Source organism: Bos mutus, chromosome 6 (assembly GCF_027580195.1).
Source record: "Bos mutus isolate GX-2022 chromosome 6, NWIPB_WYAK_1.1, whole genome shotgun sequence".
NCBI lineage: Eukaryota > Metazoa > Chordata > Mammalia > Artiodactyla > Bovidae > Bos > Bos mutus.
Genome location: NC_091622.1, coordinates 92,124,700 through 92,147,073, shown reverse-complemented (window position 1 = coordinate 92,147,073; position 22,374 = coordinate 92,124,700). Strand labels below are relative to the sequence as shown.

Sequence of the window (22,374 nt, the reverse complement as noted above, 5' to 3'; positions counted from 1 at the left end):
TTTTCATTAAATTTGGGATGCTTTTGACCATTATTTCTTTAAGTTTTTTTCCTGTTCTTTTCTCTCCTTCTCTTCTGGGACTCTCATTATGTATAAGTTGGTATACTTGTTGTCTGATAGATCTCTGAGCTCTGTTAATTTTTCTTCATTCTTTTTTCTTTGTTTTCCTCAGACTGTGTAATTTTAAATAACTTCTCTTCAAGGTCACACATCTTTTCTTCTACCCTCTGCTCTTGAGCCCTTCTAGTGATTTTTAAAAAAATTTTATAATTTCTATTTTGTTCCTTTTATAATTTCTGTTTATTTTTTGATATTCTTTATTTGGTGAGATGTCATTCTCATACTTTAATTCTTTAGGCATGGTTTTCTTCAGCTCTTTAAGCATATTAAAATAGTAGATTTCAAAGTTTTTTCTAGTAAATCCTTGGGTACAGTTTTTATTGTTTTTAGGGACAGTTTTTATTGATGGATTTCTTCTCTGTGTTTGGGACATACTCTCTTGTTTCTTTGTGTGTTTCTTAAGTTTTTGGTTAAGAATTGGGCTTTTAAAATAATGTGGCAACTTTGAAATTAGACTGTCTCCCCTTCCTGGGGTTGTCTGTTGTTGCTGCTTGTTGTGTATGTTGTTTGTTGCTTTAGTGATTTCTCAGAACTAATTTTGTAGGCTTTATCATATGTGACCATCGAAGTCTTTATTCAGTTTATGGTCAGTTAATGCTTGGCCAGAGATTTTGATAAATGCCTGTAACCAGTAAGTCTCCCACTCTTGGCCAAGTGGCTGAGTGTGTGTTTGGGGGCAAACAATCAGTAATCAGCCAGGAAGTTTATAATTCTGCTTTGTCCTTCACTTCTTTCATTGCATAACCTCAACGACAGACAGAGGTGAGAGCTTAGGCTGTTTTTAGGTTTTTTCCTAAACATGTGCATAGGTCTCCATATACATATTACCTCTGGAATCCCAGGAATATGTCAGAGCTTTTCAGAGCCCATATTTACATCTCATTTCCAAGCATTTTCTTTTAAACCTTTTGGTTAGTCTGCTGTTTGCTCCAGGTGTTTCCTTGATCTTGGGCACCAACAAATTTAAGACATTTGCCAATGATAACTTCCACCCTCTCCTCCAGGAAGAAGTCTCTTAACTCTTGGCAAGAATCAACTTCCAATCTCTTTACATATTGGAGCAGAAAACAAAGTACTGATCTCTCTAGAGCTCCAATTTATCATACATTAAGATTTCTTGTTCTAAGTCCCATATTTTTATTGTCTCATGCTTTACATCTTTTTGCTGCCCAGTGGTGCATTCTGGGTAATTTCTTTGGATATAGTTTTCCTGTTCATTTGTTTTATTTTCAGCTGGTGTAATCTACTACCTAACTCATTCATGGTTTCTTGTTTTGTTTCATTTTGTTTGTGTTGTTTTTTGGGCTTCCTTGGTGGCTCAGATGGTAAAGAACCAGCCTGCAGTGCAGGAGACCTGGGTTCAATCCCTGGATTGGAAAGATCCCCTGGAGAAGGAAATGACAACCCACTCCAGTGTTATTGCCTGGAGAATTCCATGGGCAGAGCATCCTGGCATGCCACAGTCCCTGGGGTCGCAAAGAGTTGGACATGACTGAGCAACTAACATACTTGAGCAGCGCCACACAGCATGTGGGATCTTAGTTCCCCAGGCAGGGATCTAACCCTGCATTGGAAGTGTGGATTCTTAACTACTGGATTCCCAGGAAAGTCCCTCATTCATGGTCCCCACCCTCCAGTACTTTATTAGTTATGATTACATACAGTGCGTGCTTGCGTGCACACTCAGTTGCTTCAGCTGTGTCCAACTCTGCGACCCTGTAGACCATAGCCAGCCAGGCTCTTCTGTCCATGGGATACTCCAGGCAAGAATACTGGAGTGGGTAGCTATATCCTCCTCCAGGGGATCTTCCCAACCTAGGGATTGAACTTGCATCTCCTGCACTGCAGGTGAATTCTTTAGCACCGAGCCACCAGGGAAGCCCAATTGCATATAGTAAAATACCTAAATACTTAAAGATGCTGCTTGGCTAATTTTGACAAAAACACACATCTGTGAAACCACTACCTAGCTCAAGATGTAGAACATCTCCATCAACCCAGGAAGTTTCCTTTTCCACTTTCAAGTCAATTGGAAACAGCTCACCAGGTTTTCACCATGGTCGTATTATTTTACACTTCCACCAGCATCCTGCAACTTCTGAGAGTTCCAGGTTCTCCATGTTCTTTCTAACCACTGCATTGGTCACCGTCATTTAATTTTAGATATTTGTGTTGGTGTGTGTTGTATTGAAGATTTTGTTTAATAGTTGGAACTTTCATTTCTGGAAGTTCTACACTTTTTGTTTTTTCAAATCTGTTTACTATTTTTGCATGCTTGTCTTAACAAATACTGTCTTTATTTCTTAAGAAAACATTTAGGCTGTTAACAGTAGCTTGTTTTGTTTTTAGTATTCAGATATCCCTGATCAATGTCATTTAAAAAATACTTATTTCCTTCTATATTTCACTAACTCATCTTGGTAATGATAAGTTTTCTTTTCACTTGAAGGATTTTCCTTTTCTCCATGTGTAATATTCTAACTAGGAAGACCCTCCTTTTTAATAATATCATTCATTCTTTCTCACACAAAGCCTGTTTTTCTTTCATTTAGAATATTGTCTTCAAAGATATATGTGGAACCTATGGGGTTACTTTGTGATATTACTTCAGAATTGACCAAGATTAATATGTATATTTGTGTGTGTATGTATGTATATATGTGATTTTGACACACCCAAATTATAGATATGCAGTATAAACAGTGACATCTGAAAGAAATAGATCTTTTGAAGTTTTTCTTTATGACTGTCTCACCAGAGTATTTAATTCATATGATGTCTTTCAATTTATGTAACAGACTGAGTACAGTAAAAGTCACTTTAGAAAATTAGTATTTTGTTTTATCGTTTATGTTTGTTTTGTCTTCCAATTGTAACTCTTAACAGATTTTATTTTTCTGTTCTTTAGGCAATCCTTTATCACAGGATATTCTCAATTTATACCAGGACCCAGATGGAACCCGAAAGCTACTGAACTTCATGCTTGACAATCTTGCAGGTAAATGTTAATTACAAAGCAGTAAACTCAACAGATATTACTGTTAGCTAAGTATCCCATGTTGCTTAAAAGCATCTGATCAGTTTTTAAAACTGCTTATAGGATGGAATTTCTGGCATTAGTATATCCCATGGTAGTGGGACATTCTTTTTTTGCACACAGTCAGTGCTTTATATTTACCAAGCAATATATTAGGAGCATGAGTTACATTATCTTGTCAAATCTTTTAAGGAGTCTAGGAGATAGGAATTTTTACTGGCATTCTGAGATTGAGAGAATAAAGTAATTAACTTAAATATGTGGCTGACAAATGTCAGAGCTGTGAACCCAAGATGGTCTTGCTCTTAACCACAAAGATACCTAGTTATCAGTTGTTTGAATTGGATGCAGATTACTTGGAACCCACACGTGGTACACATTTTTCATGAATGAAATGATTCGTTTGATTCACTCACCTTTGTGGAAATTACGCCAGCAAGATTTTAATTAAGCACATCATATTTATGTGATTAATATAGTTGTATTCCAAATGAAAATTTTTAATATAAGAAAGCTTTTAAGTATTTTGACTGAAATTTTTTTTTTTTTTTTTTTTGCTTAAACACTCAAAATACAGGTAAAATAATGGAGATGCTGCTAAATTTAAATATTTTTCCTGGAATAATGGCTTTCTAAAATACAGAATCCTGAAACAATGCTAGAGAAATCTAGATTCAAGCATAGAGGCCGTCATCACAATATTTTTGCAGTACGCTTTTTAATTCTGACATAGAAGACACCCATCTACATATGAAAAATTTTTTTAAATAGTAAGATTTACAATAAGGGGAAATCAAATTAATGTTATTTAAAATTTTTTTGGCTAAAAAGACAAAGTTGATTGATGGAGAGAGACATCAGATTTATTAAAGAAGTCCTTTTAGTATTTAGAATATGTGGTCATTTAAGTTGTATACAAATCATGTGTTTGTTATTTTCTTCTTGTTTTGAAATAGTATTTGTCTTGTCTGTATGAATATAGCCTGTTGACCCAGCCATATGGAATATGTGGTGTGTGTGTGTGTGATTTTTAAAGAGTTTTTCTTGTGTTTTAGATATAAGCTGTTTGTTGCTATGCATGTTGTAAATATCTTTTCCCATGCTGTTATTGGTTTTCACTCTCTTAATCTGTCTGTTGATGAACAGCAAAAGTTTAACATACTCTGCTTTATTGATCTTTTTAGTATGATACTGCTTTTGTGTTCTCTTTAAGAATTTTTCCCTACCTCAAGCTCATGGATGTATTCTGTGTTATTATCTAAAAGCTCTGTTTTTCACTTGTAACATTTAGAGCTATCATCTTCTTGGAACTGATGTTTGTGTAACACAGGATTCAATTTTTATAACTTTTCCATTTGTAAATTAAATTAACCCATAGCCATTTATTGAAAAGGCTGTCCTTTCATTACTATTTTTTGTGCCCTTTTGTCATGAACCATAAATGTTTGTATGGATTTATTTCTAGAACCTCTGTTTTTTGTTACCTTCTGTTAGTCTTTATGGCAATATAAAGTTGTTATTTACAGTAGCTTTATAAAATGTTTTGAGGTGCAGTAGAGTAAATCTTCCCTCTTGATTTGATCATAAAGTCTTGGCTTATTTTGGCCCCATGCTTATTTTGCCTTATAGTTTCATTAAAATTGCTAGAAACAGCCTTTCAAATTTCTCCACTCCCCCAAGTGAAAGTGTAGGGATTTTATTGGGGATGCAGTAGACTGCTCAGCAACACAGGTTTGAACTGCACAGGTCCACTTAGATGCAGATTTCTTTTCAATGAATAGTACTATAGGATCTAAAATTGGTTGAATCTGTGATGTGGAACAGAGGATACAAAGGGCTGTAAGGTTATATGTGAAGGTGTTGACTGTGCAGGGATCAGGGTCACTATCCCTGTTTTTATTCAAGAATCTACTGTAGTTTGCTTTGCAAAGAATCAGTATATTTACAATACTACATTTTCTTCTTCTTTTTTGTTTTTTTAAACTTTTCAGTTCAATCACTCAGTTGTGTCTGACTCTGAGACCCCAGGGACAGCAGCAAGCCAGGCCTCCTTGTCCATTACCAACTCCGAGTTTACTCAAACTCATGTCCATTGAGTCAGTGATGCCATCCAACCATCTCATCCTCTGTTGTCCCCTTCTCCTCCTGCCCTCAGTCTTTCCCAGCATTGGGGTCTTTTCAAATGAGTCAGCTCTTCACATCAGATGGCAAAAGTATTGGAGTTTCAGCTTCAACATCAGTCCTTCCAATGACACCCAGGACTGATCTCCTTTAGGATGGATTGGTTGGATCTCCTTGCTGTCCAGGGGACTCTCAAGAGTCTTCTCCAACACCACAGTTCAAAAGCATCAATTCTTTGGCACTCAGCTTTCTTTATAGTCCAACTCTCACATCCATACATGATTACTGGAAAAACCATAGCTTTGACTAGACAGACCTTTGTTGGCAAGGTAATATCTCTGCTTTTTAATATGCTGTCTAGGCTGGTCATAACTTTTCTTCCAGTGAGTAAGCATCTTTTAATTTCATGGCTGCAATCACCATCTGCGGTGATTTTGGAGCCCCCCAAAATAAAGTCTGTCACTGTTTCTTCATCTATTGGCATAATGTGATGGGCCCAGATGCCATGATCTTAGTTTTCTGAATGTTGAGTTTTAAGCCAACTTTGTCACTCTCCTCTTTCACTTTCATCAAGAGGCACTTTAATTCTTCTTCGCTTTCTGCCATAAGGGTGGTATTATCTGCGAATCTGAGGTTATTGATATTTCTTCTGGCAATCTTGATACCGCTTGTGCTTCATCCAGCTCAGTGTTTCTCATGATGTGCTTTGCATATAAGTTAAATAAGCAGGGTGACAATATACAGCCTTGATGTACTCCTTTCCTGACTTGGAACCAGTCTGTTGTTCCATGTCCAGTTCTAACTGTTGCTTCCTGACCTGCATACAGATTTCTCAAGAGGCAGGTCAGGTGGTCTGGTATTCCCATCTCTTTCAGAATTTTCCACAGTTTATTGTGATCCACACAGTCAAAGGCTTTGGCATAGTCAAGAAAGCAGAAATAGATGTTTTTCTGGAACTCTCTTGCTTTTTCAATAATCCAGCAGATGTTGGCAATTTGATCACTGGTTCCTCTGCCTCTTCTAAAACCAGCTTGAACATCTGGAAGTTCACAGTTCACGTACTGTTGAAGCCTGGCTTGGAGAATTTTGAGCATTACTTTACTAGCGTGTGAGATGAGTGCAATTGTGCGGTAGTTTGAGCCTTCTTTGGCATTGCCTTTCTTAGGGATTGGAATGAAAACTGACCTTTTCCAGTCCTCTGGGCACTGCTGAGTTTTCCAAGTTTGCTGACAGATTGAGTGCAGCACTTTCACAGCATCATCTTTCAGGATTTGAAATAGCTCAACTGGAATTCCATCACCTCCACTAGCTTTGTTCATAGTGATGCTTCCTAAGGTCCACTTGACTTCACATTCCAGAATGTCTAGCTCTATGTGAGTGATCACACCATCGTGATTATCTGGGTCGTGAAGATCTTTTTTGTACAGTTCTTATGTGTATTCTTGCCAACTCTTCTTAATATCTTCTGCTTCTGTTAGGTCCATAACATTTCTGTCCTTTATGGAGCCCATCTTTGCATGAAATGTTCCCTTGGTATCTCTAATTTTCTTGAAGAGATCTCTAGTCTTTCCCATTCTGTTGTTTTCCTCTGTTTCTTTGCATTGATTGCTGAGGAAGGCTTTCTTATCTCTCCTTGCTATTCTTTGGAACTCTGCATTCAAATGGATATATCTTTCCTTTTTTCCTTTGCTTTTGGCTTCTCTTCTTTTCACAGCTATTTGTAAGGCTTTTTCAGACAACCACTTTGCTTTTTTGCATTTCTCTTTCTTGGGGATGGTCTTGATCCCTGTCTCCTGTACAATGTCATGAACCTCCGTCCATAGTTCATCAGGCACTCTTTCTATCAGATCTAATCCCTTGAATCTGTTTCTCACTTCTGCTGTATAATCGTAAGGGATTTGATTTAGGTCATACGTGAATGGTCTAGTGGTTTTCCCTACTTTCTTCAATTTAAGTTGGAATTTGTCAATAAGAAATTCATGGAGTGAGCCACAGTCAGCTCCTGGTCTTATTTTTGCTGTCTGTATAGAGCTTCTCCATCTTTGACTGTAAAGAATATAATCAGTCTGATTTCGGTATTGACCATCTGGTGATGTCCATGTGTAAAGTCTTCTCTCGTATTGTTGGAAGAGGGTGTTTGCTATGACTAGTGAGTTCTTTTGGCAAAACTCTATTAGCCTTTGCCCTGCTTCATTCTGTACTCCAGGGCCATATCTGCCTGTTACTCCAGGTGTTTCTTGACTTCCTACTTTTGTATTCCAGTCCCCTATAATGAACGGGATATCTCTTTTGGGTGTTAGTTCTCGAGGGGCTTGTAGATTTTCGTAGAACCATTCAACTTCAGCTTATTCAACATTACTGGTCGGGGCATAGACTTGGATTACCGTGATACTGAATGGTTTGCCTTGGAAACGAACAAAGATCATTCTGTCATTTTTGAGATTGCATCCAAGTACTCCTTTTCGGACTCCTGTTGACTATGATGGCTACTGCATTTCTTCTAAGGGATTTTTGCCCACAGTAGTAGATAATAATGGTCATCCATTCCAGTCCATTTTAGTTTGCTGAGTCCTAAATTGTCGACGTTCACTCTTGCCATCTCCTGTTAGACCACTTCCAGTTTTCCTTGATTTTATTTTTATTTGCATTTATTTTTTGCAGCCTCCCCCTACCCCTGACCATAAGTTTTGTTTCTTCAGTTTCTTTTAGGATATCTTTTTCTTCTGTGCAATCTCCTCTTTTGGTTTAGGAACAATGTTCATTTTCAGTTCAGTTCAGTCGCTCAGTCATGTCCAAATCTTTTCGACTACATGGACCACGGCATGCCAGGCCTCCCTGTCCATCACCAACTCCTGGAGTCTACTTAGACTCATCTCCATTGAGTCAGTGATGCCATCCAACCATCTCATCCTCTGTCATCCCCTTCTCCTCCTGCCTTCAGTCTCTGCTTTTTACTATGCTGTCTAGGTTGGTCATACTTTCCTTCCAAGGAGTAAGTGTCTTTTAATTTCATGGCTGCAATTACCATCTGCAGTGATTTTGGAGCCCCAAAAAATCTGACACTGTTTCCACTGTTTCCTCATATATTTCCCATGAAGTGATGGGACCAGATGCCATGATCTTCGTTTTCTGAATGTTGAGCTTTAAGCCAACTTTTTCGTTCTCCTCTTTCACTTTCATCAAGAGGCATTTTAGTTCCTCTTTACTTTCTGCCATATGGGTGGTGTTATCTGCATATCTGAGGTTATTGATATTTCTCCCAGCAATCTTGATTCCAGCTTGTGCTTCTTCCAGCCCAGTGTTTCTCATGATGTACTCTGCATATAATTTAAATAAACAAGGTGACAATATACAGCCTTAATGTAGTCCTCTTCCTATTTGGAACCAGTCTGTTGTTCTGTGTCCAGCAAAGAGTTTCAGAGAATACCAAGGAGAGATAAAAAAGCCTTCCTCAGCAATCAATGCAAAGAAGTAGAGGAAAACAACAGAATGGGAAAGACTAGAGATCTCTTCAAGAAAATTAGAGATACCAGGAGAACATATCCCCTCATTTAATTTGTGTATTTATTAGACTGTTTACATTTAAAGTAAGAATTGATATGTAAAACTTGAAATCAGCCATTTTATTATTTGTAGTCTGTTTCCTTTATTTCTCCTTTATTTATCATTTGTTGGTTTCTTATGGGCTATTTAAACATTTTTTAGGATACCATCTTGTTTTATTTATGCTGTTTTAGAGTACCTGTCTTGTATAGTTTTCTTAATGATGACTTTTTAGATATCACAATATGCATACTTAGAACAGTCTATTGATAATAGTGCCTTCTCATTTTAAGCCAATTATTGATGCCCTACTTCCATCTGTGTCCCTTTGCCTTCTCCACTTTTAAAATATAACTGTCTCTAGTATGTCCTCTACTTACACTGAGAACCACATAGATGTTACAATTTTTGCTTCAGCTATCAGATACAATATAAGAAGCTCATGCAAAGAAGGTTAATCCACTACATTTATCCTTTCACTCATTCCTTGTTCTTTCCGTTTTGATGTTCCATTTTTTCTGCTGTTAACATTTTCTTTCTGTCTTAAGAGCTTCCTTTAGCCATTCTTTAAGGGGCAGTCTGCTAGCAACGAAGTCTTTTAGTTTTCTTTTGATAACATCTTCATTTTTCCTTGATTTATGAAGGCAAGTTCTGTTGGCCACAGAATTTGAGGTTGACAGTTATTTTCTTTTAGCTCTTGAAAAAATATTATATCAGTTCCTCTGGCACCATGGTTTTAGAAAGAAACCTATTGTTTCCTTTTAGGTAATGTGTCATTTTTCTGGTGTTTTTGAGATTCTTTGTCTTTAGTTTTTAGCAGTTTCATTATGATGTGGTTGGTGTCTGATTCTTTGGGTTTATTTTACTTGAAGTTTGCACATCTTCTTGAATGTGTAGATTTATGTTGTTTGTTAAATTTGGGAATTTTTAGTCATTATCTCTTTGAATATTTTTTAAGTCTACATTCTGTCTCCTCTCTTTCTGAACTTTGATTTTATGAATCTTAGATCTTTTGAGGAACCCACAGGTTCCTCAGGCTTTGTTCTTTTTTTTTTTTTTCTGTTTTCTTCTTGTTGAGTAAATTCTCTTGATTTGTTCTCAAATTCAATACTGTTATGTTTGGTTGTCCATATTATTTTGCCCTTCTACTTCTATTGTGGGCTTCCCTTGTGGCTCAGCTGGTAAAGAATCTTCCTGCAATGCGAGAGACTGGGGTTCGATCCCTGTGTTGGGAAGATCCCCTGAAGGAGAGAAAGGCTACCCACTGCAGTATTCCAGCCTGGAGAATTCCATGGACTGTATAGTCCATGGAGTCGCAAAGAGTTGACACAACTGAGGTACTTTCACTTTCCACTTTTTTGCTGGTTTTTTCTATTTTTTCATCTGTTTCAAGAGAACTGGTAATTACTTTATGAAGCAGTTTTATGTTGACTGCTTTAAAATTTCTGTCAGATAATTTCAACAGCTGAATACCTCTGTGTTATTGTCTGTTGGTAGTCTTTTCTCAAATAAATTGTAATTTTCCTGGTCTTTGGTATGACCGGTGATTTTCACTTGTGCCCTGGATATTTTTTAATACTATGTTAGGAAACTCATGACCTTTTAAAAACCTCAGTAGCAGGCAGCTGCCCAGTTTAGGTTTAGCATGTGGGTTTTGTTGGCTCTTCAGACTCAGCTGGCACCCTCACTGTGGGAAACCAGGCACAGTACTGTTGATCACTGTGAGGTGTGGGAAATCACACTTTTCTTACCCCCTCTCTCAGTCCCCCTCCAGGTCTATTCCTCATGGCTTCAGGACTGTCTAGCACTTAGTGTGGCATGTATGGAAGATAAAAATGGGAGAATTGTTTTAGATCACATTTTTAGGTATGATGTTGAAAGATGCTGTCTCTTCTGTTCATGATGAGAGTAGTCTTCAATTTTGATCCACATTCTGGTACTGTGCTAGGACCATACAGATTTAGCTATTAAACAGTCTTTATTTGATGGTTGGCTTATATAAACATAGTCCTATCCTTTGGAGTTTGAGTAAGCTCTGGGAGTTGGTGATGGACAGGGAAGCCTGGCATGCTGCAGTCCATGGGGTTGCAAAGAGTTGGACATGACTGAGTGACTAAACTGAGTGATCCTTTGTCAAATCATTGGCCATGCAATATTATCTTTGAAAAAAGTCAATGTTAAGTAATATATGTCACAATGAATATATTATTCTCTTTGAAAGAAATATTAAAATTCTGGTGTGTATCCTTATAGACATTTCTAGACATTTATATATAAAAATTAAATCAGTAGAAGTTTTCTTGGCATTGTATTACTTTGCATATGTGTTTTACGTTTTTTCTAATAAAATACATCCTACTATATTATTATCTAATTATTAATAAAATGTATTTTATTATTATATATTTTCTACTGTTTCCTCACCCAGCAGAATGTCTCATATACCTTTCCACTTTAGCATGCATATATCTTTTTTCTTTTAAACTATGGCATAGACTTCTGTGAAATGGATAAACATTTATCATTGTTTCTGATATTATAAACATTGGCATAATTAATATGTTTGCTGCTTTAAGCAGATAGGGCTGATCCCAAGAAATAGAATTGCTGGGTCACAGGGACATGAATGTTTTAAATTTTAAAAGATGATGCCCATTTGTCCATCCAGCTATACCAGTGTATATTCCCACCAGTTGTATGTGCAAATATCTATTTCTTATCACCTTCACCAACCCTGGATATAATTAAACCTAAATTTTTTTTGTCAACCTAGATAAAGACATGCTATCTCATTTTTAAGTTTTTCCTTGTTATTGGTGAGATACAGTATCTTTTCCTATGTTTTTGTTCTTCAGTTATTTTGGGGGAATAGTGTATGTTTTACTTACACTGTTAAATTGGGCTGTATTAAGATATGGGAAGTGTCAGAATGTTGACATCACTTTTATTTTGATAATTTTGGTGCTTTCTGAGTTTTTAACTATTTGCTAATAAGAATCCCAGCAGCTGAGGAGTTCTTTGTTTACTCTCCATTATATTTATATAATGAACTTCTGTTTTAGAGAGAGTTGCCATAGTTCTGGAACAGCACTCCCAGGAGGCAAGGTTATTTTCCAGGATTCAGTGTGTTGAACCAGCTGGATGGTTTGTTATCTTATGATGACCTTCATTACTTTCTTGGCAAGATATGGACTATGCAAAATAACATTCATTTCACTTTGTGAACAGTATGGCTTCTAAAAGAGGCATCCTTTAGCTAGACTTTTGGAACACTAAAATGGTTAGTAAAATGACACTTTTTTAAAGATCTTGGATACTTTGTTCAAAATTTCTGAGACTGGGTGGTGATGGAGTGTTTCTGCTTAAATGGGTCGCGTTTCTTAGCCACTAATTCGCTGGGTAAATCTGCAAACTTGAATCAAACTGTCCTGTAATTGCAATTGTGTTTAAAAGTGAGAAGAAAAAATAGGTAGTTAAATCTTAACTTAGTGCATTTTCTTTCATCTGATAGTTTGGTAGAATTTAGTTCCATTAGTATTGACAGTCATATCTGAGCAATTAATGTTTAACCAGTGCCTTCCTTTTTTCTATATGTACAGTGTCATTCTAATCTCTGACCTTGTATCAACATTATAAAAGAAAGAATAAAATTAGGAAAAGAAAGCCCTATTAGAAAATTCAGTAGTTTTTATTATACATGCATTTTTTTTTTCTGTTTTAAAAATATTTGAGTAATTTTGTTCATCAGTGTGTTGAAACTTCACGTAGCTTTCATTTTCCCTCTGGGAACAAGACTGAGTCAGTACAGTTTACGTGTATAATTAAGACATAAGCCTCTTAAGGATTTAAATAGGTTCTTTTTAAAATAAATACCGTGTAAGTATAAATGCCATTAATGAATTTCTTTGTGTTCTTTTCAGATGTTAGTTTTGTGTTTTCTGCATAACTCTTCATCAACTTCCTTCAGCTTTTAAATCTTCATTGTATTTCAGTACTAGATTTTTAAGACCATATGGATTTCCCAGGTGGCGCTAGTGGTAAAGAACCCCCTGCAGTGCAGGAGACATAAGAGACAATGGTTCAGCCCCTGAGTCGGGAAGGTCCCCTGGAGGAGGGCTTGGCAACCCGCTCCAGTATTCTTGCCTGGAGGAGAATCCCATGGACAGAGGAGCCTGGTGGGCTATAGTCCATGGGGTCACAAAGAATTGGGAGGACTGAAGTGACTTAACACATACGCACATGGGCTTTTATAGCTGAAGAGAAAACAGAAGCTGATTTGACATTATAAATTAGTAAATAATACTGATTTTGGAAATACAGGAAATTACATTAAAAAAAATTTTTTTTTCCAGTTCATCCAGAGCAGCTTCCTCCGAGGCCATGGATTACATTAAAAGAACGAGACCAAATTCTGCCATCAGGTAAAATAGTTTTTCTTATTCTTTCTTGACTTTTTTCAGATACACTTGAAATGCCATTTGGGTTTTGTAATCGAATTAACCTTCAAATTAGGCCTTCATTTTACCTCCCCTGAGTTTAGATGAGTTTAGAAATACTGATGGGTAGAGTTAAAGTCCCGGAGAAGGCAGTGGCACCCCCACTCCAGTACTCTTGCCTGGTAAATCCTATGGACAGAGGAGCCTGGTAGGCTGCAGTCCATGGGGTCGCTGAGAGTCGGACACGACTGAGCGAGCGCTTCACTTTTCACTTTCCTGCATTGGAGAAGGAAATGGCAACCCACTCCAGTGTTCTTGCCTGGAGAATCCCAGGGATGGGGGAGCCTGGTGGCTCCCGTCTATGGGGTCACACAGAGTCGGACACGACTGAAGTGACTTAGCAGCAGCAGCAGAGTTAAAGTCCACCCTAAGGCTTATGTACAAGAATCTAAGTCTTTGACCATGATGGGGCTCTTGGTTTGAAAATTATTTCTTATAATAGAGCTTTCCAAATGGCATCTTCACATAAGGTTTGGTGATTTAAGAAAAATGAGGAGTAATGAATTTTTTTCTGAAAAATTTTGAACTACTTAGATTTGTCTTTCTTTAGTGGGTAGACTGATAACTCTTGTAGAGTGATAATTTAGACTGAACCAATTTACTATATTGGAAACAGAATACGATACCAGGCCAGGGGTATAGAAATGGTATAGGGTGAAGATTTGAGCAGTTTAATTACAGGATTCAGCATTTCTTGAACTTCAGTAAATGTAGAAAATATAAACCTTTATCTTTTTGTTCAGACCAATGATAATTTGACATTTATAGGGCTTCGTACTGTTTATTAGACATTTTATAGTTCAGAATTCTGCTTAAAATAAGTTGTTACTAAAGTCACAGTTTTTATGATACCTAATTTTATTTTGAAGATGAAAATTTTACTGTTTTAATATGAAGTAACAAATGCTGATACTTAATTTTAGGGACGTTCAGTTGTTAAAAAGGGTGATTTATAGCCCCAAAACTATAATGGTAATTAAACTTAGAATTAATCCTAGATGGTGAAAGAGGTACCAGTATACATAATGACCACCAGTCAGATCCCCAGGAGACCTCTGAACTAAGTTTCTCATAATACCTTCCTATCATCTGACTCTGAATCAACTTCAGTTGAGCGTTACTTCATTTCTTGTATTCCTTACCATTTATTAAGTATTTGATTCTCACCCATGTCTGTCCATTATAATTACCTGGGATGCTTTTTAAAAATATTAATGTCCAAATCCTGCTTCCTCCGAGGCCATGGATTACATTAAAAGAACGAGACCAAATTCTGCCATCAGGTAAAATAGTTTTTCTTATTCTTTCTTGACTTTTTTCAGATACACTTGAAATGCCATTTGGGTTTTGTAATCGAATTAACCTTCAAATTAGGCCTTCATTTTACCTCCCCTGAGTTTAGATGAGTTTAGAAATACTGATGGGTAGAGTTAAAGTCCCGGAGAAGGCAGTGGCACCCCCACTCCAGTACTCTTGCCTGGTAAATCCTATGGACAGAGGAGCCTGGTAGGCTGCAGTCCATGGGGTCGCTGAGAGTCGGACACGACTGAGCGAGCGCTTCACTTTTCACTTTCCTGCATTGGAGAAGGAAATGGCAACCCACTCCAGTGTTCTTGCCTGGAGAATCCCAGGGATGGGGGAGCCTGGTGGCTCCCGTCTATGGGGTCACACAGAGTCGGACACGACTGAAGTGACTTAGCAGCAGCAGCAGAGTTAAAGTCCACCCTAAGGCTTATGTACAAGAATCTCGTCTTTGACCATGGTGGGGCTCTTGGTTTGAAAATTATTTCTTATAATAGAGCTTTCCAAATGGCATCTTCACATAAGGTTTGGTGATTTAAGAAAAATGAGGAGTAATGAATTTTTTTCTGAAAAATTTTGAACTACTTAGATTTGTCTTTCTTTAGTGGGTAGACTGATAACTCTTGTAGAGTGATAATTTAGACTGAACCAATTTACTATATTGGAAACAGAATACGATACCAGGCCAGGGGTATAGAAATGGTATAGGGTGAAGATTTGAGCAGTTTAATTACAGGATTCAGCATTTCTTGAACTTCAGTAAATGTAGAAAATATAAACCTTTATCTTTTTGTTCAGACCAATGATAATTTGACATTTATAGGGCTTCGTACTGTTTATTAGACATTTTATAGTTCAGAATTCTGCTTAAAATAAGTTGTTACTAAAGTCACAGTTTTTATGATACCTAATTTTATTTTGAAGATGAAAATTTTACTGTTTTAATATGAAGTAACCAAATGCTGATACTTAATTTTAGGGACGTTCAGTTGTTAAAAGGGTGATTTATAGCCCCAAAACTATAATGGTAATTAAACTTAAGAATTAATCCTAGATGGTGAAAGAGGTACCAGTATACATAATGACCACCAGTCAGATCCCCAGGAGACCTCTGAACTAAGTTTCTCATAATACCTTCCTATCATCTGACTCTGAATCAACTTCAGTTGAGCGTTACTTCATTTCTTGTATTCCTTACCATTTATTAAGTATTTGATTCTCACCCATGTCTGTCCATTATAATTACCTGGGATGCTTTTTAAAAATATTAATGTCCAAATCCTAACACACTAAATTAGTCTGGAGTGATGAACATTTTTTTTTTTAAAAGTTCTATAATGTGATTCTAATGAATAGATAGGATAGAGAATTAGTGATAAAAATCAGGGATTTTCAAACTGGTGTGCTTCTGCATAGAGTCACCTTAGGATTTTGTTAAATTGCAGATTCCAATTCAGTAAGTCTTTGTGAAGCCAAAAATCTTTGCATTTCTGAGTTCCAAGGTGATAACTGATGCTGCTGGTTCCTAGAGCACACTTTTGAGTAGCAGGGGATACAAACTGTTTTCTTGTTAGTTTACTTGTAGTCTTTTTACTGGCTTCCTTGGTGCCTCAGTGGTAAAGAACCCACCTGCCAATGCAGGAGATGCGGGTTTGATCCGTGGGTCAGGACTATCCTCTGCAGTAGGAATGGCAACCCACTGCAGTATTCTTGCCTGAAAATCCCACGGACAGAGGAGCCTGGTGGGCTACAGTCCATAGGGTCGCAAAGAGTTGGACATGACTTAGCAACTGAGCATGCACACAGTCCTTTTACAGTACAAGGGAATTTTAAAATGAGAATTTAATTTTAAAAATGAGCGTTTGATTTGGTTAAAAAGGTTTCTCTTATAACTAAACTTTGTTAGTCTGTATTCTTCTGGCTCAGAGCAGTGAGAGAAGTAAGAGACTCAAAGAAGTACTAAGTGTGAAAATTTTGTTAATGAAAGGTAATGAAAGCCTTTTAAAGAGAAAAAAGTTAAAATTTACTTTTGTAATTTACTTTTATGCCATTTATAGAGAAAAGTTTTGCTCAGCAAATTATGTGTAAAAAAGTTAGTATTGATTTAAAATTAGATTATTTTTGGCCACACCGCATGACTGGCAGGATCTTAGTTACCTGACCAGGGATTGAACCTGTGCTCCCAGCAGTGGAAGTGCAGAGTCCTAACCACTGAGCAACCAGCGAATTCCCTGAAACTTGAATTTTTATTTATTAAAATATCCTTTAAAAAATCTCAAATATGAGCTATAAGTCTGATTCTGGTAAAAGAACTTTGGTAAGGTGGATGGACTCTGGTGAAGTTTTTATATAGTTTAACAGAATCTTGCCCAAGGCGTTTCACAGTGGTGATATTTGAGTTGTGTTTGTATGGCATGTATGATCGTGTAGGTGTACATGTGATATTGCTTTAGAAAAGGTTGCCTAATTTTCTCCCTTTTGTTTTGTTTTTTTCTCCCACTTCTTAGCATCATTCACGGTTATGTGTTACAATGTGTTATGTGATAAATATGCCACCCGGCAGCTATATGGCTATTGCCCATCCTGGGCATTAAACTGGGAATACAGGAAAAAGGGAATTATGGAAGAAATTGTTAACTGTGACGCAGATATCATTAGTCTTCAGGTAACACTATAGAGATTGAATTGTCTGTAACTTAAAGGTGAATCTAAAAATTACAAAAGATATTACTTTTGGGAGAGATTTTGTGTTTGAAGGAAAACCCAAAGGAATTATTTTCTCTCTTAAGAAAAAAAGGTATTTCCACAGTGAAACAGTTTTGTATAGGCCATAAACTTATACTCATTTACTGTTTTCTTAAGTGAAAATAATTTCACCATGATATTCATGTTAATTTGTGTTATGAACAAATCATTGGTATTGCTGAAAGAGAAAACTACTGAAGATTGAATCTTTAAGAAATATAAATTTAATTTATAATGGGATCTATAAAAAAATTACTTGTCTACCATTGTTCATCAGTGATAAACATATAAAAATATTGTACTATAAATCATGCATTTTTGCCTTATTTTTAAAAGCAACCTCAGAAATTTAGATACTTTATTGAATTTAACGTGACAAAGCACCTTTTGATTGAAATAGTGTTTTACTGCTTTTCAATGCTCAGCTAATGAATGGCCAAGAAGGTTTACACATAGTTTTTAGTACTTTTTTTCTTAGCAGTTTTCAAGGCATATTAAATGCTTTAAGGTATTTTAAAACTTTAAGTGTTATAATTTCACACCTCCTTTTCTGCATAGCTTAAGAATAAAGTCATTACTTTTATAATAAATTTTTTTTGTGTTAGAGTAGCTTTATTATTTACTTAAATTTGTGTTATTAGCCATGATTCATTTGACTCTGGAAAATAAGGAAGTAGTAGACGTCTTCAAAAGTTAAATTTTCTTTTAAACACTAAGAACTGACACAAAATGAGGGGAGGAAGAGGCCAATATGGGCTTACCAGGTGGCGCTAGTGGTAAAGAGCCCAAATGCCAGTGCAAGAGACATGAGACACGGGTTCTATCCGTGGTTCAGGAAGGTCCCCTGGAGGAGGGAATGGCAACCTGCTCCAATATTCTTGCCTGGAGAATGCTATGGACAGAGGAGCCTGGCCGGCTACAGTCCATAGGATTGCAAAGAGTCTGACACAACTGAAGCTACTTAGCACACATGGAGACAAATAAGCATAAGCTTATGTTATTTAATTTTCCTCCTTTTGATTCAGTATTTATAGTAATAACAGCCTCACACTCTTGCTTAGTAAGTAAAGTATAGTATGAAGCATAGAAGCATCATAATTTTAAAAATGTTATTATAAAAGTAATACTATGTTATAAAGTGTTCATTCCAGAGAAGTTGGAAATATGAAAAGAACATAAATAATAATAGAGTAAAACATCTAATCCTGTACCCCAAAGAAAGTTGCTTTAACTCCAGGGTTAAAACTTCTGGAGTATTTCTTATATTCTTTTTAAAACATTCATTTGCCTATTTATTTACAGGTATGTTTTCAAAATAGAGATCACACTATTAATGTATTTTGTTTCTTACTTATTGCATTTAATATACATTTTCTGCATTACTAAAATTTCTCAAAGCCAATTGTATGAATACATACTAACTGATTTAGCATTTGCCCTGCTGTTGGACATTAAGGCTGTTTGTTTTCATTGTTACAATATCATGTTGTTGTAAACATTAGCACACATAAATCATTATCTTCACGCTTGATTATTTCATTTGGAAAGATTTCTTAAAAGTATGTTATGGGTCAAGTAATAAATTAGTCTAAATATGGTATTCAGGTAACTAAAAATTCCTTCAAGTAGGATTTTTTGTTGATAGATCTTAAACTTCTCAGTTTTGACTATCATTCCTTTCCACCACAGTTGAGAAATACAAAATATTTTTTTAAATTACCTCCTAATACAATTTTTTCAATTCCCTACTGTTTAATCTGTAATATGACCAACTTTCATATTTTGTATTTCAATTTTGTTCGATTACCAGTTGAGGAAGTGAAGTACAGTAGTTGTTGTTCAGTCACTAAGTCGTCTCCCACTCTTTGTGACTGCATGGACTGCAGCATGACAGGCTTCCCTGATGAACTCTAAATTGGAAGTCGAGAGATTTGGGACCAACTAACTACCTGTGTAAACCTGAGAAAATCATATTTTTTTTTATTCTTTTAGGCTTTACAAAGCTGCCATTGTCAAATGGTGGCTGCTATCAATAAGGTAAGGTAGTTAGATAATGTTTGTTAAATGAAGTATTTTAACTTAGTAGCACTTTACTCACAGTGTTGCATAGTTTTACATCTTAGTTTTCCTCTGTCATGTTGGTGATAATGTATCTTCCATCTCAGGAAGTGGAAACAGAGCAATACTTCACTCTCTTTCTGCCAGCATTGAAGGAGCGTGGATATGATGGATTTTTTTCCCCAAAGTCACGTGCCAAAATCATGTCTGAGCAGGAGAGAAAGCATGTGGACGGTTGTGCAATATTCTTCAAAACAGAAAAGTGAGTTATGGAAACAAAGCATAATTTCTTTAATTACCACACATTTGAAATTGTCTTTGGTTTGACCCTAAAATAGACAAAAAGCTGAAAAACAGGTAATATAAAAGTTAAAACTATTGGTAAGATTTTATTTCTTAGGCTGTGTTTTGGAAATTAGAATGTTTATCATATTCTTTATGCTTTTTTGCCAAATTGTACTAAAAATATTAAAAGGGGTATATACTTAAATATGATATTATCATAATTTTATATATATTTCCATGAAGTAAAATATTAGTTTTGGTGTAAAAAAGAAAGTAGTACCCTTTAAGATTGGAACTAAGTGATCTGAAGTTTCTTTTAGTAATTTTTTTTCATTTGTTGTTATCATGTCTGACTCTTTGCGAGCCCATGGACTACAGTATGCCAGGCTTCCCTGTCCTTCACTATCTTCTGGAGTTTGCTCAAACTCCTGTCCATTGAGTCAGTGATGCCATCCAACCATCTCATCTGTCACCTCACCCACTTTTTCTCCTGCCCTCAGACTTTCCCAGCATCAGGGTCTTTTCCAGTGAGTCACCTCTTAGCATCAGATGTCAAGTATTGGAGCTTTAGCTTCAGCATCAGTCCTTCCAATGAATATTCAGGGTTGATTTCCTTTAAGATTGACTGGTTTGATCTCCTTGCAGTCCAAGGGACTCTCAAAGAGTCTTCTCCAGCACCATAATTCAAAAGCATCAGTTCTCTAGCACTCAGCCTTCTTTATGGTTCAGCTGTCACATCCGTACATGACTACTGGAAAAACCATAGCTTTGACTAGACGGACCTTTGTCGGCAAAGTGATGTCTCTGCTTTTTAATGCACTGTTGAGGTTTATTATAGCTTTTTTCCAAGGAGCCAAGCATCTTTTAATTTCATGGCTGCAGTCACCATCCTCAGTGATTTTGGAGCCCAGTAAAATAAAATCTGTCACTTCTTCCACTTTTTCCCCTTCTCTTTGCCATGAAGTGATGGGGCCAGATGCCATGATCTTAGTTTTTTTGAATGTTGAGTTTTAAGCCAGCTTTTAGTTGGCCCTTTTCAGAATCATTCATATTTTATCAACTTTTCACCTTTTCCAGTTAATATTGTGTATGTTTATTTCTTGTCTTATGAAAAGTCGCTCAATTGTGTCCAACTCTATGGACCTCATGGACTGCAGCCTGCCAGGCTCCTCTGTCCATGGAATTCTCCAGGCAAGAATACTGTAGTGGGTAGCTGTTCCCTTCTCCAGGGGATCTTCCCAACCCAGGGATTGAACCTGGGCCTCCCGCATTGCAGGTGGATTCTTTACTGTCTGAGTCAACAGGAAGCTTAGTCACTTGCTTATTGACTAAATGTTTACTGAGCATTTGCTTTATGATGAGTGCTGTGCTAGTCACTATAGACCCAAAAATACATGGTTTCTGATCCCACTCAGAGCTCCAGTAGGAAAAGGAAGGAGTAAATATCACAGTATAGTATGGTATATATGTGTTAGAGAGATGCCTGGATAAAATAAGGGAAGGCGAAGAGAAGCACAGAGCTTATAGAGGTAGGGAGTTAAAGAATTGATTGAGACAAAACAGTGGAAAGTGGTCATGACCTGAAATGGAAAACAGAAAACATGACCTTTTTGCTTTTTCAGGGCTATAATGTAGTTGATGAAAGTATGGTCAAAGATAAACCTATTATGACTGCTTATTAAAATATATGAACAATCTTGTAGAGGCCTCTGTGCTTTAATATTCTTGAGTTTAAAATGGAAAAAAGTATATATTCAGAGGTAGTTACAAGAATGAAATGAGATAATGAATGGAGAGGTACTTTTTAAATCATTAAGTGTCCCAGAAATATGTTTATTATTGTCATATTTCTCTTTTTGTAATACTTTGCAATTTTAGTATTTCTCTCTTACTAGGTTTATGATGCTGTGTGCATTGAATTTAGGAATTGCATTTCTGACTTGAGGGTTCAGAACCGTAACAAGCTTAGAAGGCTATGTCTGTCTCTTTTTCTTTTGTTTCCATTTGGAATTATGAAGAGTTATTATATTACTCTCTGTTTCATTCTTTTATTTGTTTTATTGAAATATAGTTGATTTACAATGTGTTAATTTCTGCTGTACAGTAAAGTGATTCCATTATGCATATATACATTCCTTGTTAATACTCTCTTTCATTGTGGTTTATCACAAGATACTGAATATAGTTCCCTGTACTGTACAGTAGGACCTTGTTGTTTATCCATTAGTTGCATCTGCTCCCCCTAGACTCCCAGTCCATCCACCCTCCACCTCCCTTCCCTCTCCCTTTGGCAACCACAGATCTGTTCCCTGTGTCTATAGGTCAGTTTTTGTTTCATAGATAGGTTTGTTTTTGTCATATTTTAGATTCCACATATAAGTGATATCATATGGTATTTTTCATTCTCTTTTTGACTGACTTGACTTAGAGTATTGAGATCTGAGTCCATCCATGTTGCTGCAAATGGCCTTATTTCATAGAAGGCTGTCTTTTGAGTAGCTGACTGAGTGACTAGATGGTTAGAGGCAGATTCTTTTGGTTATCATCTTGAGGAAAAGAGAGAAGTATATTTTTGCCTCATAAAGGCTGCCAGTTTTACAGTGGAAAATTTGAAAGCACCTCCAGACTTCAGAAGACTGAAATGTATGGAGTGAGATAGAGGTGGTA

General features: G+C 36.4%; 1 protein-coding gene across 3 annotated transcripts in view; it reads left to right on the top strand.

Annotated features, from left to right (window-relative positions):
* CNOT6L (CCR4-NOT transcription complex subunit 6 like) overlaps nt 1-22,374 on the top strand; it is a 115,969-nt gene that overhangs the window by 64,172 nt on the left and 29,423 nt on the right. For all 3 annotated transcript variants that reach the window (XM_070372559.1, XM_070372558.1, XM_005890198.3), the window contains exons 5-8: nt 3,029-3,118; nt 13,174-13,242; nt 17,127-17,284; nt 19,530-19,684. In XM_070372559.1, coding sequence (XP_070228660.1) covers nt 3,029-3,118; nt 13,174-13,242; nt 17,127-17,284; nt 19,530-19,684 — 472 coding nt within the window. The remainder of the gene's footprint in view (nt 1-3,028; nt 3,119-13,173; nt 13,243-17,126; nt 17,285-19,529; nt 19,685-22,374) is intronic.